The sequence below is a fragment of the Mastigoproctus giganteus genome, chromosome 10, assembly GCF_048544385.1.
Source record: "Mastigoproctus giganteus isolate SK-2022 chromosome 10, ASM4854438v1, whole genome shotgun sequence".
Lineage (NCBI taxonomy): Eukaryota > Metazoa > Arthropoda > Arachnida > Uropygi > Thelyphonidae > Mastigoproctus > Mastigoproctus giganteus.
Window position 1 is genome coordinate 106,538,337 of NC_143584.1, and position 19,682 is coordinate 106,558,018.

The window sequence follows — 19,682 nt, forward strand, 5'->3', positions numbered from 1 at the left end:
CATCATATGCCTCTACTAATGCTAATGTTAAGTTCTGTCAAAGGAGAGGCGCCTCCGTAGCCAGGTGGGAAGGAGCAGCAGTGCGTAGCACACGCCTCTTGATTAGACTGGGGTTCGAGCCCGTCACCACCAAATACGGAGCATGCGGAAAGGTCAGGGAAAGACCACCGCACTGGAGCAATATGGCCTTAGTTGCTAATGTTCCAAATAACAACAATTAATTCTGTGAAAGGTGAAAATTTGAATTTTTGTGAAATTTACCTTCTTGGTATTGCTATAAGTAGAGTTTGTTTTTAGGATTCTACAATATAAGCAGCTTGGCCACAGTACATCATTAGAGTAAAGCAATAGAATGGGAGTGGCAGCTAACTGGTTTTTTTGTGTAGGGTTTTGATAACTCGGTAAATAAAGTGAGATGGTAGTTAATGACTCTTTAAGTGGCATGGTCATTTCACTTTGTGTTCCAATTAAACACTCCCCTGCAATCAACTCGGCATAAATTGGTTTGTTGATATTTACTGGTTTTATCAGTTATATCACAGCTTAATATGAGAAATTCAGCTCTGCTATGTACTTCTATATTTCTTCATCTTCCTTCCTTCCATTGCCAAAATTCTTATATGCCCCTATTGGCAATTAACACAAAATTGGTTTTGAAGCTGAATGTGCTTTGCTTCCATGATCCTTATCATCACATTGCACACAAGCAAGAATATTTTTATTTCTAGCATTTAAACATCGAAAGAGTTTTGACCTTACTGTGAAAGCTGTAATGGAGTTGGTAATGATGGTGAGTTCAAATTACAGAAAGGATTTCTTGTCAGAACTAGATTCCATTCCTTATAATTTTTTTTTTTTTTTTTTGCTACTTCACTCCTTGAGACTCTTTGTATGTACACAACTTATACGTAGGTGGAAAAAAATTTCTACATATCTTAACTTTTATTTCTTTTCAGAGCCACGCACAACATGTAATGCAAGAAGGGATGTCAGATTAAAGGTGGAGGAAAGGCACTTAAACATAAGAAGGTTTTTTTTTTTTTTTTTTTTTTTTTTCATAAAATGTAATAAAGTTTGAATTGGGCAAAACCAGCTTGAGATTTCATTGAAGTGTGTGAAAGTTAGAGCTTTCATAGCCTACCAAATACTATTAAAACTATCAATATACTATTCACTGACTTATAATCACCCTAGGTTCCAGATAACATCTGAGACGTATTATGCATAAAAGCACTAAAAGAAAATTGGTTGCAGTGATTTTACATATAATATGTGTCCTTGCCTCAACTGGAGTCTATTATAATGTAATGAGGAGGAGGAGATTAAACAAGGAGTGGGGTAAGGTATTCAAAAAATTACAAAATCATGTTACATAATTTGTGAATGTCATAATAATGTAATGCATTATAAGTAATCCCTAATAATATCATTAAGAGATTGCATTTTATATTCTCTAATAACAATGATATCAGTTTGATTTGCATGGGATAATTATTTCGTTAAAATAATCATGTGAATGTTTATACATCAACTTACCTTTATTAGTTGCTGGAGCAGTATAAAATAATCTAATTTTCAGCGCAGAATGAATGATAGATTTCGGAAGAAGTTCTGGATGTTTAAAACACTGGCGGTATCTGAATACAACAACAACAACAACAACAACTTGAAACATAAGCAATAAAATGCTTCTTTTACAGCTATTTTTGAAAAGAAATTGCCTTTCATACAACATCAAATTGAGATAATAATTACACTGTTCAACAAAATAACATAAAAGGAAACTTTTAGTGACATAAGAGGAACCAACTATTAAGTTGATTCTGTTATGTTAACTTTGGACACAAATTAAACAACTCACAGAGGAAAAAAATAAAAATAAAATAAATAAAAAATAAGTATCATTTAATGAATACAAGAAAAAGAGGGGAGTGGAGGGAGTGATTCGTGAGTGATCCCTTCAACCTTACTATGTTATGAGTTTCTGTTATAAAAGGTGTCATGAGATTCTATTGCCACAAGGATTTATTTTCTTAGTTTTTCTTTGTATAAAGTGGTTTTCTGTTAACTGAAACAATGTGAATGTGAATTCACCAGACAATTTTTATGCATGTGGACAGTAGGTATTAGAAGTGAAACGATGCAAAAGCAAGCTTATAATGCATCAGCCAAAAAAAAAAAAAAAAACAAAAATAGCATTCACAGTTCACATTGGTAAAAGCCCATTTGTTAATCGCATTTGCTGCTTCTCCATTATGACTGAAGACTGCATATCATGTCCAGCCTCACCACTAATTTGACTAGTTCTTCCTTGAATTTATTCAAACTATCCACTTCCACAACAACAGACAGATGGATGTTTGCTCTGACAATCAACCAGCAGTTGGCTGATGGCAAATTTCCACACGTCCATTCTTCCTAAATTTGAATTTTTTTATGCCTGCATGTGTGTGTATTCTGAGGAAGAATGTCATCAGTGGCATGTGTTGCTCAATCCATTCAAATCCTTAAATAACTCAATCAGATCACCTCTAGTGTCTAGTCACAGCAATTTGCAGGACTGAAGCTTTTACTGGTAAGGCACTCTTTTGTTTCCTTCACCAATCTCATTGCCTTTCTCATTGCCAGTTCCAGCAGATCTACATTCTTCCTAAAATCAGGCCTCCGGACCTATATGAAGTACTCAAATTGTGGCCTAACAAATACCTTGCACAATGAGATAAACACCTCCTAATCCCTACTAGCAAAGTTCATGTATGTCACTGGCAAAACCCCATGAACTGTCCTGGCAGGCTATCTGCATTGCTCTCAGAGAACTTCATATCTGAATGCACCCCCCCCACCCCAGGTCTTTTTCATTTTCCACTACCGAAAGTGCAGTACTACACAGTTGGTTTGTTAATGGCCACATCTCGGGTACTGCATACAGGTCTCGAGGCCTAACTTTAGGAAGGAGAGAGAGAGAGAGAGAGAGAGAGAGAGAGAGAGAGAGAGAGAGAGAGAGAGAGCTGCTGGAATGGGTACAGAGAGGGGCAATGAGAATAGGAAAGGGAAACAAAGGGTGTTCTTAAACCCAAGAGAGGTTTCAGTTTTGCAAATTGCACTGTCTGGAAACTAGTCACCTGCGAGGTGATCTGAGTTTTTAAGGCTTTGAATAGATAGAGCGAGTCAAATGCAGATTGGATTAATGAGGCATACGATTAGCATTAGTAGAGGCATTTGATGCAAGAAAGCAAGCTTATGCAGCATCAGCCAAAAAAAAAAAAAAAAAACCACTTCCACTTCACCCCTCTGTTCGTTCAAAATCCCTGTCCAGCTGAGCCTTAAACTTATTTAGGCTATCAACTTCCACGACAAGGGATAGAAGTCTGTTCCACCAACCAACCACCCGCTGGCTAAAGGCAAATTTCCGCACATCTATCCTACATCTGTCTTTCCTCAATTCGAATTTATGCCCTCTCAGGTGATTATTCTGAGCAAGAGGAAGAATCCCATCAGCACTGAGAATGCTCAAACCATTCAAGGCTTTATACACCTCTATCAGGTCATCTCGCTGGTGCCTAGCCTCCAGACACTGTAATTTGCAAAACTTAAGCCTTTCTTCGTAAGAGCATCCCTTTGTTCCATTCACTAATCTTGTTGCCATTCTCTGTACTCGTTCCAGCAGCTCTACATCCTTCTTGAAATGAGGCCTCCAGACCTGTATACAGTACTCTAGGTGTGGCCTGACCATTGCCTTATACAAGGGAATAATCACCTCTTATCCCTGCTAGAAAAATTCCTATATATCATTGAAATTACACCATGAGCTACTCTTACAGCCCGTTTGCACTGCTCAGAGAACTTCATATCTCCCTGCACAACCACCCCCAGGTCCCTTTCGTTCTCTACCACTGTCAGTGTAGTACCACAGAGTTGATACGTTGCTCTGGGGTTGCTGTTTCCCATGTGTAGTACTTTACATTTGTCAATGTTAAACTTCATTTGCCACCTCTCAGCCCATCTGCTCAACCTTTCCAGATCCTGTTCAGCAGCATAGTGTCAGTAGTGTCCTTCACAACCCTGCCAACCTTTGTATCGTCTGCAAACATCGACATTAAGCTTGATATACCCTCATCAATATCATTTATGAATACAGAAAACAATAATGGACCCAACACTGAGCCCTGAGAGACTCCACTAATAACATTAGTCCACGACAAGCAGTGTCCATTGATTACCACTCTCTGTCTTCTCCCCCTCAGCCACCCCTTTATCCACAGCAGCAATTTGCCTCCAATGCCACACTGCTCCAATTTGTGCAGCAGTCTTCCATGCGCAACAGTATCAAAAGCCTTTCTAAGATCCAAGTATAAAATATCAAAGTTATTCCCTGCATCCAGTTCCTTTGTGACTGCATCATAGTATCCAATCAAATATGTCAGGCATGACTTCCCCTTAACAAAACCATGCTGTGTCCGAGCTATAGCTGAAGTCTTGTCTAAATGATCCTGCAGTGCTTCTTTAACTAGTGCCTCCATTAATTTTCCTGGAACAGATTTAAACTCACAGGTCTATAATTACTTGTGTCAGCCTTTGATCCTCCTTTGTGAATTGGGGTCACATTTGCACATCTCCAGTCCATGGGTACCTCCCCTGAGTCCAAGGAAGCTCTCATAATTATGGCTAAGGGTTTGCTTACTTCCTTTGCTGCCTCCTGTAATATAACTGGATAGATCCCATCCACCCCGGGTGCCTTTCTTGTGTTTATCTTCAACAATTTCTCCTCCACTTTACTCTCAGTTATTACAAGATTCTCTAGCTTACTGCTAGAGTTGAATACACCTCTTGCTTTCCCCTCACTAAATAACTCCTCATGTTTGAATGTCAATGCAAAATATTCATTTAGTTTGTTAGCTACCTGAGCAGGATCATCAACAGTTGACCCATCGATATCAAGTGGACCAATCTGATTCATCCCCTTCCTTCTAGAGTTTACATAAGTAAAGAACTCTTTGCTGTTTTTTTTTGCATCCCTTGCCAAAGATTTCTCAAAATCTGCCTTCGCCTGCCTAACCTCCTTTGTAACTTGGTTACAGATCAACTTGTATCTATCATAGGCTTCTGTGTCATGTGTTAATTTGTATGTATCCCATGCATGTTTCTTCTCTGCCATATGCCTCATCAGTTCATCTGACATTCATTTAGGCCGAAACCTTGAACAATATTTCTTAGTTGGTATGTAAAGCCTAGTAGCTTCCAGGATAAGTTCTTTGAATGCTTCCCATTTTGCATTTGCTGTTGGTAACATCATCAGTTTGTCCCACTGTATAGAATTTAAATACTGTCTCAGTCCATCGTAGTCGCCTTTACGAAAGCAATAACCCTTCCCTTTATCCCTAATGGTAGTTACCTCTTTGAGTAAATCCCACTTCAGCACACTGTGATCACTGCCACCTAGTGGTTCATTTATCTGCAGATTCTTAATGCACGAAGAATCACTGCTGATAATCAAATGAAGAGTATTCCTCCCTCTAGTTGCCTCCCAAACATGCTGATGTAGAAAACAATCATCCAATAAATCCACAAAAGCCTTGCTAGTGTGTGAGTGACCAGCCCCCAAATTCCAGTCTATCTGGGAAATTAAAATCTCCCATTATAAGACTCTCTGATTTACTGGCCCCTTCCATTTCCCTGTACAGTTTCTTATTATACTCATCAGAGTCATTAGGCCCTATAGTACACTCCTACTCTCAATTTTGATCTCCCAATGCTTATGTCACACCAAACTGACTCGACGCTGCACTGTCCAACGATGTCCACTGGCTTCACTTCCTTGAATTTTATGTATTTCTTAACTAATAGCATAACCCCTCCTCCCTTCCTATCCAGTCTATCCTTTCTGTAGACGTTGTACTACCCAAATTCCAGTTCTGCATTCCTTATATCTGTGTGACACCACGTCTCTGATATCCCAACAATATCTGCCTTTGATGTTTTGAGCAATACCTCAAATTCATCAAATTTATTTACTAAGCTCCTAGCATTGGTGTACACGCAAGTATACATGCACCTATTTCTATTCTTAGCTACCCTAACACAACCCATGTGTTTACTTGTACCGCAATGACTCCCGGCAGTCTCTGAAATATCCTGCATCTTGTTTTTCAGGCTTCTGCTCATTCCAATAGAACCTAAATTGTTTTGTGGCAGGATATCCACCCCCCCCCCTTACATTAGTTCACTGCAATAACTGTGTATGGACAACAAGTTTATGGATTCTCAAGAACATCGCATCCAAAGGGAAAAACAAGGACGTGACATCATCCTTGATGGGACAATTGACAAACAAAGGATCAGATCTATTAATTCCCAAACTATATAATATTGGTGTAAATACACTATAGAAAACTCTTAAACGAAAAAAACTACATTTGTAGTGCGAAAGGGCATCATTTTATCTGTATATCATATTGTGCTCATCCTTCACAACAAGTTGCAATGTATTGCACTACCTTGAATAAGTAACGCTTCACTAAAAAAAGAAGGCTATTGTTAACTTATTCTCAGTGGACACCATCACCACCCAGATAGCACCATTTCAAGGCTTATTGGCCCTTCATCGGTGGGTGGGCAGGTACCCTGATATTTCTGACATGACAATCCAGATGAGAAGATAATCCCACAATATGAGAGATGCCAAAAGGTTTGCATAATAATGTTTAAGTGAAAGTCAATGCAACAAGGCATCATTGTTGATGTATTGACTTTCACTTAAACATTATTATGTACACCTTTTGGCATCTCTCATATTGTGGGATTATCTTCACAACTGGATTGTCATGTCAGCAATATCAGGGTACGTGGGCAGGTACCCCGCCCACCCACCCACGAAGGGCTAATAAGTCTTGAAATGGTGCTGGGCAGTACACCTATCTGCCCACTGATGAAGGCTAAAGAGCCACAAACGGCACCAGAGGAAGATCTTAATCATCTTTGCAGGACTCTGACTGGGTAACAACAGTCCCCGTCAGGGGGACGCATTGCCCAGCCGGGGCATGGAGCTCTGAGTTTGTACGAATTATAACTAATTATCCCTTTCATTCTTCTATGGCATCTTTTCCTCTCCCTCTCTTACTATCACTTTCCTACCTATTTTTTCCTTTGCTCAGTTTTATAGGGATATTGAGGATAGCTGATATCTTTATCCCATACCATATTTCAAAACGGTGCTGTCTGAGTGGTGGTGGTGCCCACTGAGAATAAGTTTAATAGACTCCTCTTTTAGTGAAGCGTTACTTATTTGAGGTAGTGCAAAACATGGCAACTCGTTGTGAAGGATGAGCACAATATGAGATACAGATAAAATGATGCCCTTTCACACTAAAAATGTAGTTTTTTCGTTTAAGAGTTTTCTATGGTGTATTTACACCAATATTATATAGATTATTTACACTCTTAAACATATGATGCCTTGTTGCATTGACTTACACTTAAACATTAATTCCCATAATGTTAGGATGGAGTAGTTCACATCATCTTGAGTGGAATTTTCCATTGAAAAATATATAGATTTTGCTGATGTCACTCAGACAAGTAATCATCATCATGAACACTGGATAGCTTTGTATTGACAGCAATATAAAGACCAAAAACTAAATTCAATTAATCTCTAAAACCTTGTTGGTGCATTTGAAATCAAAATTAGACAATACAAAGCCCAAGCTGGGCATTTAAAAACATGATCAGAAAATATTCAGCTGACATGATAGGCTGAATAATTTTTAAATGGAAAGTTAGATTAGTCAGGCACAGAGGAAGTGAAGTAGAATATGGATTAAAAGTATTTGTGAGTAGTGTTCAGATTATGAATGTGAGAAGATCACATTTTATAAATGTGATCTTCACTATAAATGTGAGGATGGCATTCAGCAAAGTTTTTTGCAATGGACCAAAAAGAAAAGTTTAGAATCCAGATTTACATCTAAAAATTTGATATGGGTTGGGATGATTTGATAAAAAAGAAAAGGGTATGACTGAGAACACAGCTGAGAAGGACTCTTCCTCAAAGAAAGCCTTCATTTAGGTTTCACGTTCAGATTGTGCATTTGCCAAAAAGAAAATCTGGGTGTGATCACAAACTGACAACATTCAACATGGATCTTGAAATTCTGCTGCATGTGACTTGTAACAAGGTGGGACAAACCATTTTGTGTGCACAGCAGGGGAGCACCTAATAAAGTGGCAGCACAGTGTACAGTACTTAGTACCATGCTCAGGTTGGAAGTCGAGAAGACAAGAGAAGATATTTGTTGACATTAGAAATAAACTTGTGTAGACTGATATTTTCAGGAAATACATATGAAGGAAGGCTGTTCCAGAAAATGGCAGTTGAATGAACAAACGAGAAAGATGAAAAGTTGGTTCTGTGAGTTTGAAGTCGGCCAGTAAATGGATGTTTTTTAGATGCAGAGGAAGCAATATTTGTAATGTGTTTGTGCCAAGAGAGATTAGAAGTCAGAGTAATCTCCAAAAGAGACATATCAAATTGCTAAAAATCGGGGTGTCACAAAAGATAAACATAGGAGCAGAAGAATTCTTTTTGCAAGATATAAGACAAGACTGAGTTTTAGAATGATTGAAATCAACTAAGTTGTCTTTTCCCCACTGGAGAATTACCTGGAGATCGGCATTTAGGGAATTGGTAGTGGATATTCAAGAAGTTGAAGCTGATTGAGCAGGACAAGGTTTCTCAAAATGGAAAGTGGAATGCAATGTGCTATCACCAGCAAAACTATGGATGGGATTTCCAGTCAATGGAAGAAGGTCATTAATATACAAGAGGAAAAGAGTGGGGGGAAAGAACTAAACCTTGTGGGACACCAGCATTAGTGGAGAAGTTAGAAAACAGAGAACCATCTACCATCACCCTTAGCAATCACAGACAAAACTGGATAACCAATTACAAAAAATAGTTGGCAAACCATAAGATGGGAGCTGGTTTAGAAGACCTTAATGCCAAACACGATCGAAAGCCTTTGAGTTGTCAAGAGCAACTTCTTGTGTTTCACCAAACTTTTCCATTGAATTTGTCCATAAATGAGTAACGTGAGTCAGAATATCACCAGTGGATTGACACTGACGGAATCTATACTGGCGATCGTTGATCAGATGGAAGGTTTCTAGGTAGTTTAAGAGCTGGCAGTTAATTGATTTCTATATTACTTTAGAAAGAGTAGAAATGTAGAAATAATTGCAATGGGACGATAATTGGATTGGAGGGTTTTGTCACCCCTTTTTAGGAACAGGCTGGATACGAGCAAATTTGCAAGCAGAAGGAAAAACACCTTTGGAATAAGAAAGTGAAAAATGGCAGCAAAGAACAGGACTAAGTTCAGAAGTGCAGGTTTTGAGAACAAGTGGAGAAATACCATCAGGACCTGGAGTTTTCTTAGCATCAAGATTCGACAAAATCCTTCTAACAGAAGACCACAGGAGGCATTGAATGGAGCATGTTGGGAATGGTGGGAGGTGTTTTACCAAGATCATTGGCGCCTCCGTAGCCAGGTGGGAAGGAGCAACAGTGCGTAGCACACGCTTCTTGATTAGACCAGGGTTCGAGCCCATCACCACCAAATACGGAGGATGCGGAAAGGTCAGGGAATGACCACCGCATATTCCAGGAGCAATATGGCCTTAGTTGCTAATGCTCCTAAAAACCAAATAACCAACCAACCAACCAACCAACCAAGATCTTTAATACATGAATATTAATGATCTTGCTTAGTTGAAAAGTGGGATTCTAGCAGGTCAGCTTTATCCTCGGCTGAAGTGACAATAGAATCATCTGGTTTTCACAGAGGTGGGAGCAGAGATGGGTAAAAGTTGCAGCCAATAGCTTTGGTAAGAGACCAGAATGCTTGGCTACCATTAGGGCAAGAAGCAAGTTTTCTACTCTTAGCCTGTTCAAAATCTTGTTTGGACTGATAACTGCTTTACAATTGTTGCGAGCTTTGGTGGAGGCAGAAAATGAATTGGAAACAGGCCAATTATGATATGCAAGATTCTTCTCTTGAAAAGCCTTGGCACATTTATTGGAAAACCAAGGTTTAGATAAAGGACGAGATTTTAAAGTGGAGTGTGGGATAAAGGATTCCATTCCTAAAGAATAATTTCACTGACACGATCTGAGCAAACATTGACATCAGAAGTTTTGAAACAGTAATCTGAACAAGGAAAAGAAGAAAAGAAATCTTGCAGGTCATCCCATTTTCAATTCTTGTAATGCCAAACAACACGAGGTTGGGAATAGCCATGGGATAAAGGCTCCATTGGAGAAGAGACAATCAGCAAATTGTGATCTGAGGTGCCTAAATGACCACTCACTTTGACTGTGTACCTAGAAGGGTTATTTGGGAGAAAAAGATCAAATGTGTTGGCTATATGGTTAGGATTGTCTGGTATTCTTGTAGGTAAAGGAACAATCTGTGCAAGGTCACTAGTAACTGCAAAAACCTCAGCATCTTCGACCAGCTGGGTCAGTGTGACTAGAAAACGGAAGCAAGCTGGAGTTATCAACATTAAAATCACCAAGGAAAAAAATCCTCGCTGTTAGGAAAGTTGGACTGGAGAAAGTCAAACTGCAAAGAGAAGAAGTCAAAGAGCTACGAGTGATTGGCGCCTCCGTAGGCAGGTGGGAAGGAGCAGCAGTGCATAGCACACACTTCTTGATTAGACCGGGGTTCGAGCCCGTCACCACCAAATACGGAGGATGCGGAAAGGTCAGGGAATGACCACCGCATATCCCCGGAGCAATATGGCCTTAGTTGCTAATGCTCCTAAAAACCAAAACAACAACTATGAGTGATTAGTGCAGCTGGGAGAATGATAGAGACAACAGGTGAATTTCACAGAATGAGGTAGAGAGATTTTAAGCCAGAGAAGGTCGAAAAGAGGAGATTCCAAATTACAAGTCTCTGACAGGGAATATCGTGACAGACATATGCACAAGTACCACCTTTGAGGCAAAAGGAATCATACAGCGAATAATTTGGGCAACTGAGATGAGCAGCAGTTGAATCAACCGATAACTGAGATTCTGTTAGAAAAAAGTACATTAGGTTTGGCAGACTGCAAGTGGAAATGGACATCATTGAGATTAGAATTGTGATATAATTCCAGGGATATAAGTAGCATGGTGCATTTAGATCCAATTACAGCGGAACAGGAAATAAGTCCATGTATATGAAACAATTCCAAGGAAACAATATAGTAAGGGAGAACAGGAAATAATTCCATGTATATTAAACTAGATGAATCCACACGTAGTATCTAGTGTATTCACTGTGGAAAGAATAGTAAATGAATCCAAGGACAAAGAATCATTTGCCATTATATCCAATGGTAGTGTTGTTAAGAATCCAATTATGAAGTGATGTAATTCCAGGAATAAGTAGCATGGTAACTTCAGATCCAAAATTGGTGTAGTTAAGGATTCAATTTTAAAATAACAGGAAATAAGTCCAAGGACAGGAAAATAAATGAGTATTTTGCATCTACATGAAGAGTTATACAAGGAGGGGAATGCCAGAGATGAATTAAACTCTGGCAGTGAATTAGATGATTTAGTAATAACTGAGAGCAAAGTGGAGGATTGTTGAAGATAAACATAAGAAAGGCACCAGGGGTGGATGGAATCTATCCAGTTATATTAGTTTTATTCTATCATAAATTCAGGTTCAACAATATCCAACTAAAACACATCAAAAAAGACATTGGTCTTTATAGAATTGGCTATTTTACTACCCACTGCATTGAATTTTGCAATATTAAATTTACACAAAAATGGTTTGACAACATATCCTGGTCCTCCCTACTCAATAACATAATATCCTATTACCTTCAAACAGCTTATACAAATTTGATATCATCATTCTTACAATTACGATCCTCCATTAAGCTTAAAAATTTGTAACTATAAACAACTAGCTACTAACATAGGTAATATTCTACCTACTGATATCCCATGCAATATCTGCAATAACCTTATTTATGCCCCATATACTGATCAATATCATGGGCATATTATTACTGGCAATCTTAATATCATTAAGAACCTTGACCTAAAAACTGCTATGAGAAAAGGTTTTAAATACAGACCTACAAATAAAGCTAACCTTAATAATATCAACAGAGTATTATATTTAAATCTAATACATTTTGCTAACAAACTTACTTCAAAATACAACATTCCACATGACGCATACCAAAATTGGACCACCATCGTCTATCATGACATAGTAAAAACTATATCTAATGCCTACAAACTGTACAATAACTTTTATACACCCCTACTACAACCTTAAAAAACATATAAAACAATTACAAGACAATTTTATCATCACCTCTGTAGATAAAGCTTTCAACAACTTTGTCACATTTTTAAGCAATTTTACTGTAATCAATTTAAAAATGAAATAGAAAATAATTCCACTTTCACTCTCTACCATCTTAATCCTTCTGCCAAAGTTAAAAAGCTAATTGCTTTACATAAAAAACTACATACTAAATTACAGAACTCAACCCTACCATTTCTCTATATGATTGCTAAATTCCTTAAACAACTTGTAGGTTTCAGATTCCTTACCAGCTCCAAAAAAACAGTGTCTGCTACCTTCCAGCCAAACATTTTTTCAAACTGCTAAATACTATTTTTAATAATCTCACATCCACTTGGGTAATAAATAATAACTTAGCTGTCATCAACACCTTCAAATCTAATATTACCATTACAAGCATAGAAACATTTGATTTCACCAACCTTTTTACTTCCATACCACATAATTTACTGATGTTTGTTCTAAAATAACCTCATCATAGATACAAAGATAAATTAAACATAAATGAAAATACATGGAACAACTATGAAAACCTCTGTTTCCTCAATAACTATATCTTCGATGGCAAACTTACCTACAAACAAACTATTGGTGTTCCTATGGGTTCCGAAAATCCAGCTTAGTATCCAACCATTTCTTGCATTATTATGAAGAACTATACATCCGTAATAACCCTAATTATAACTTGTTAGCTTACAGATATGTAGGTGACATCCTAGTCTTAAATACTAACTCTGAAACTATAGCCAAAGCCCCTAGTGAACTTAAACTAAATAAAGAAAACTCCACTAATCACACAGCCAACTTCCTTGACTTCAATATTACTCTTAGCAATACCTCACCTCCATATAATATTGACATATATGATAAAAGAAATAAGTTTAACTGTGATGTCATCTACCTTACCAACTGGCATTCCAATATTTCCAACATCATCATCTATTACCGTTCCGCTATTCCATGGGTCGATGTATGAAGCCTCGCCACCATGCCCTGTCCGTGTACTTCTCTCCGTCGTTGATTTCAATCCAATTTCCTCCTCTCTTAATGACATAAGTCTTTATCATGTTCTGCCATCTCATTCTTGGTCTCCCCCTTGGTCTTTTGTCCCTTAATTGTAAATCAAACATTCTTCTTGGCAAACGCCTCTCGTTCTTGACATGTCCAAACCATTTCAAATGGGACCTTTCAATCCTATTCTGGATTGTTTGCTGCAACAGGATGTCCACACACTCTTGAATTCTCTTCCTAATCACATCATTCCTGATTTTGTCGCGCCTCGTCTTTCCAGCTATACTCCTCACAAAACTCATTTCTGCCCCCTGAATTCTGCTTTCATCCTTTTTCCTCATAGTCCAAGTTTCAGATGCATATGTCAGAATTGGTACGTAATAGGCCTGATATATAGCCTTCTTACACTTCAGTGGTATGTTCCTGTTCCAGATCAGATCTCTTGTCTGCCTATAGAAATTCCCACCTGCTTGTATCGTTCTACTTAACACTCCAGTCTTTGTAATGGTGCTTCCCAGATATTTGAAGTTGTTAACCATTTTTAGCTGTTTCTCTTCCATTGTAATGTATCCATCAAGCTTGCCACTCCTCTTTAGAGCCATTACTTCACTCTTCTCCTAACTCAAAACCAGTCCAAATTCATTGGCCATACTAGCCCATATATCAACTTGCCATTGCACTTGTTCCCTGCTCTCTCCCCATATGCAGAGGTCATCTGTGAAGAGCACGACTTTCATCTGGTCCTGCCCAAGTTGTTCCACCACTCTACATTGTACATCATTCATAACAACTATGAACAGTAGTGGTGACAAGACGCCTCCTTGCCTCAAACCTGATGTTATTTCAAAGCTCTCTGTCAATCCCACCACTGTTCTTACTTTGCTCACTGTATTGGTGCACATATTCTCAATTCTCTCCACAAGATGTTCTCCTAGCCCCAAGTTTCTCAAAGCCTCCCACACTTTCCTTTCTCTTTACGGCATCAAATGCTTTCTTTATATCCAAAAATGCCATCCATTTTCTTTATTGTGTTCATAACACTTTTCCATCAGTTGCCTGATGCAGAAAATTAGATCCACCGTCGATCTGCCAGGCCTAAAACCATACTGTTCCTTGGCCATCCTATTTTCAATCATTCCTCTTATCTTCTGCTCTAACACTCTCTCATACAGCTTACTTACATGTGATGTCAGTGTGATGCCTCTATAATTGGAACACTTTTTCCTGTTCCCCTTCTTGAACAACAGGATGATCAAACCTTTCCAGTCCTTTGGCACCTCTCATCCCAGATCTTATGGAACAGTCTGTATGTCCACGCTATCCCTGCCTCGCCTGTAGCCTTCGGCATCTCTCCATTTATCTCATCCATACCAGCAGACTTACCTGTCTTGATGTATTTCCATGCCTGCACTACATCATTCCATGTAGTCTGTCTGCTCTCTCTCCATATTTTCACTTCATTCCCTCTTTTATGATTAACCTGCTTTTGTCCCATTTGCTGGCTATCCTGCATGTTCAACAGATTTTCAAAATACTTCTCCCATGTTCCTCTTATCTCTTCATCCTTGGTTATTAGGTTCTCATTCTCATCCATCAAGTATTATAGGTTCTCATTCTCATCCATCAAGTATTTGCTCTGGTCACCATTTCTTCTCCTTTTCCTCACCATACCATACAGCATCTTTTTATTATCGTCGATATCTTGTCGTAGAGTTTCACTCCATTCTTCCAACCACAGTCTTCTTTCCTCGTTAACTATTCTCTTGGCCTCTCTCTTCACAGTTTCATATCTCTCTTTATTCTTGTCATTTCTATTCTGAAAGTAGGTCCTGAATGCATTATTCTTTATTTTCACAGCCTCTCTAGTCCTATCATTCCACCGTGGGGTTTCTTTCCATCTCCTTCTATTGCTTGTCTTTCCACAAACCTGCTCTGTCAGTCCTACTATACAGTCTTTGAATGCTTTCCATTTTGATTCCATGCTGTACACCACTGTCATAGGTACAACCTTCCTGAATTCTCTGAACATCGCCCCTTTTTCCTCTTCTTTCAACTTCCACGCCCATAGTTCTCTCTCTCTCTCTCTCTCTCTCTCTCTCTCTCTTGTTATTTTGATCCATTGTAATTTAGGAAATCTTAAAACTCCAACAACTAACCTGTGATCACTACCCAAGGAGACACTAGGAATGGCCTTGACGTCCACTAGTCTTCTATGTCACTCTTTATCCAAGAGTATATAATAAAATAAATTTTTTGTTTATACTCCGGGATGACCAAACGGTCAGGGGAGTTCACAAGATAGACAGAATACAAGAAAGAGTACCATATTCAGCAGTCATGGGCTTGAACCCCAGTCACTCAAGGCACGTGTACTTATGCATCCGCACGCCTGACCACTAGGCTATGGCGGCCTTATAGTCAAGGAGGGATTCCTGTTGACCGTCCCAACTATATCTTGTCACTTTGTGACTCTTTCTCTTCCTGAACCTGGTGTTTCCTATGACCAAGCTGTTCCGTAAACAGAAATCCAACAGCCTGTCACCACCATCATCATTCCTAGGTTCCCAGCCATGCGGACCCAAAACGTACTCTAGTCCGTATCTCTCCACTCCAACTTTTGCGTTCAGGTCAACCATGATAACTATATCTCCACCTGTGATGTTCTCTTCGAGCTTGGGTCCTCAAACTCCAGCTTCTCCATTTCTTCGCAACCAGTTTGCGGTGCGTAACATTGTACTATCTTCAATGTTTTGCTGTCATTCATTTGCAGTTTAATTGCGTCTGTTGCTGATATTATTCAGCTCCATTAGCCTTTCCTTAATCCTGTGATCTATAATAATGGCTACACCCTTCCTTGCTACACACCCCCAGACCAATATAGGTAATAGCCTCCTCGTAACTCTCTACACCCATTTCCTTTCCATTTTGATTTACTCAATCCAAGTATGCTTATTTTTCTGTCCTTTAAGATGTCCACACACTCCTCAATTTTTCCTGACAATGTCATAATGCTGAGTGTGGCTAGTTTAATATATGTCGTTATCAGTTTGATCTTGTTGATTGCAGATACCACACAGCCAGGCTAATTAGTTTTGAGGCTTCTTTTTCTATTAAAGGCAATAAATTTAAGCTGCCGATCTGCCAAATCTGTTGCAGTCATATAGATGTGGTAGCTCTTATTCAATGGTGAAGTTTCCTCGTGATGTCCCAATTTAATAATTTTACACAATTTATGCCAATTTGCTAGTCACCACTGGACAATTTTATGCAATTTATGCTGATTTGCTAGTCACCACTGGACAATTTTACTCAATTTATGCCGGTTTGCTAGTCACCATCAGACTACCTGATGATTACCTAACATATGTAGTAACCAACTACTGTTCACCAAAACTCTACAACTCTTTTATAATAAGCTGGTCAATAATAATATCCCTATTTACTTTGTAAAATACTGTTTCAATATAGTTTCCCATATTATCAGAAATAAATTCAGTTATAATTTATTATGTACTATCTCCAATTTGCACTAAAATATGATATCTTATATTTGGATCTTAGAAAGGCTTTTGATACTGTTGCATATGGAAGACTGCTGCAAAATTGGAGTAGTGTGGCCCTGGAGGCAAATTGCTGCTATGGATAGAGGGATGGTTGAGTGGGAAAAGACAGAGAGTGGTAATCAATGGACACTGCTCTTCGTGGACTAATGTTATTAGTGGAGTCCGTCAGGGTTAAGTGTTGAGTCCATTGTTGTTTTCTGTATTTATAAATGATATTGATGATGGTATATCAGGCTTAATGTCCAAGTTTGCAGACGATACGAAGGATGGCAGGGTTGTTAATGACACTGATGACAGTACACTGCTGCAACACGATCTAGAAAAGTTGACCAGATGGGCTGACGATCTAGAAAAGTTGACCAGATGGGCTGAGAGGTGGCAAATGAAGTTTAACATTTAACATTGGGAAGCAGTAATCCCAGAGTAACATATCAACTCTGTGGTACCACACTGACAGTGGTAGAGAATGAAAAGGACCTGGGGGTAATTGTGCAGACAGATATGAAATTTTCTGAGTAGTGTAGACGGTCTGCAAGAGTAGCTCATGGTGTCTTGTCAATGATATACAGGAATTTTTCTAGCAGGGATAAGGAGGTGATTATCCCCTTGTATAAAGCAATGGTCAGGCCACACCTTGAGTACTGTATACAGGTCTGGAAGCCTCATTTTAAGAAGGATGTAGAGCTGTTGGAACGAGTACAGAGAAGAGCAACAAGATTAGTGAATGGAACAAAGGGTTGCTCTTATGAAGAAAGGCTTAAGTTTTGCAAATTACAGTGTCTGGAGACTAGGCACCTGCAAGGTGATCTGAGTGAGGTGTATGAAGCCTTGAATGGTTTGAGCATGCTCAATGCTGATGGGATTCTTCCTCTTGCTCAGAATAATCACCTGAGAGGGCATAAATTTAAACTGAGCAGACAGTTGTAGGATAGGTGTGTGGAAGTTTGCCTTTACCAGCGGGTGGTTGATTGCTGGAACAAACTTCCATCTGTCATTGTAGAAGTTGATTAGACAAACATTTGGAGTGAGTGAATGGGTGAACTGAGAAGGGTGTGTGTGTGTGTGTGTTTTCTTTTGGGTGATGCTTGCTTTCTTGCATCATGTGCCCTTGCTAATGCTAATTAGTAAGAACTTATGTAATTATGTAATGTACTAGTCAGTTCTAAACGTTGTGAAATTATCTTGTGGAATTCCACTACTTGGTAAGTAATAGCTATATATGGTTTCCGATGCAACTATTTTCTTCGGATTGATTACTTTGTCTGTTTACTCACTAAGTTTCTACTGTTATGTTTTCATTTTTCTCATGTATGCATTGAATTTGTTTTAATAATTATTCATGAAATTACTTATAATCAACTGCTCGTGTTGAGTCTTTGCTGACTTCTAGTAATTTGCTTTAAGATGCAGTTTATATTATATGTAGAATTTGTATATTTTTTATGGGTCTTAGTATTTTCAAGCATGTGTTAACATACTACACCTTTGAAAATCCATCTCTAGATTTTCTACTAAAATTATATAGCAACCTTCAGATTTTAGTGACTTTGGTCTTTACCACTAAACTTCTAAACTTTATATAAATCACTTTATACAATCTTCTAACTACATCACTATTAGGTATAGAGATGTCCAAAATTTTTGGTTCCTTGGGATTACTTCTTGTTCTTCCTTCTTAAGATTGAACTGTTTCATGTCCATAGACTTGTTTCCTGTTCTTTCATAATTGGATTCTTAACTACACTACCATTGGATATGTCAACTGGTTCTTTATCCTTAGATTCATTTACTATTCTTTCCACAGTGAATTCACACCTGATACTACCTGAGGATTCATCTAGCTTTATATACATGGAATTATTTCCTGCTCTTCCACACCATTGTTGTTTCCTTGGAATTGTTTCATATTCATGGACTTATTTCCTGTTCTTTTATAATTGGATCCTTAACCACACCACCTTTGGATCTAAAGTTACCATGATACTTATATCCCTGGAATTATATAACTTTATAATTGGATTCTTAACTACACTACCATTGGATATGTCAACTGGTTCTTTATCCTTAGATTCATTTACTATTCTTTCCGCAGTGAATTCACACCTGATACTACCTGAGGATTCATCTAGCTTTATATACATGGAATTATTTCCTGTTCTCCCATACTATAGTTGTTTCCTTGGAATTGTTTCATGTACATACTTATTTCCTGTTCTTCTATAATTGGATCTAAAGTCACCATGTTACTTATATCCCTGGAATTATATCACATTCTTAATCCATGAATTTAAATTAGTTCTTTTTCCTTGGATGTATTTTCTTGCTAAATTATATTATTACTACACCTTTTTGGATTATAGATTATAATTATTAATCAATTTATATCTCAAAACATTTGATGATTCTTGTTTTCTACACTCTGATATGTTTACAATCATTCCCTTATATGAGACTATTCAGCTTAATATAACATAGCCTCATCTTTTGGTCTAACGTGTATATGTTTTTTGCCATTGTATTGTTCAACACTCTTTATTTATCTATTAATCTGCTGTTAATAGATTACCTATTAACAGCAGTATGTTTATTTCTATAATTCTGCATGACTTTATCACGGTAAAGTCATACTATTCCATCCATACACTTGTATTCTAAATACAACAATAGAGGTCACTATTTTTCCCACTTTTGCATTTCTTCGCAGCTTACTATTAAGTTACTTATATCTACA

General features: G+C 38.1%; 1 protein-coding gene across 1 annotated transcript in view; it reads right to left on the minus strand.

The window, feature by feature from the left end:
- Positions 1-19,682, minus strand: part of LOC150079207 (uncharacterized) — a 221,638-nt gene that overhangs the window by 143,805 nt on the left and 58,151 nt on the right. The window contains exon 3 of the mRNA XM_090382994.1: positions 1,537-1,637. Within this exon, the coding sequence (XP_090239120.1) occupies positions 1,537-1,637 (101 nt within the window). The remainder of the gene's footprint in view (positions 1-1,536; positions 1,638-19,682) is intronic.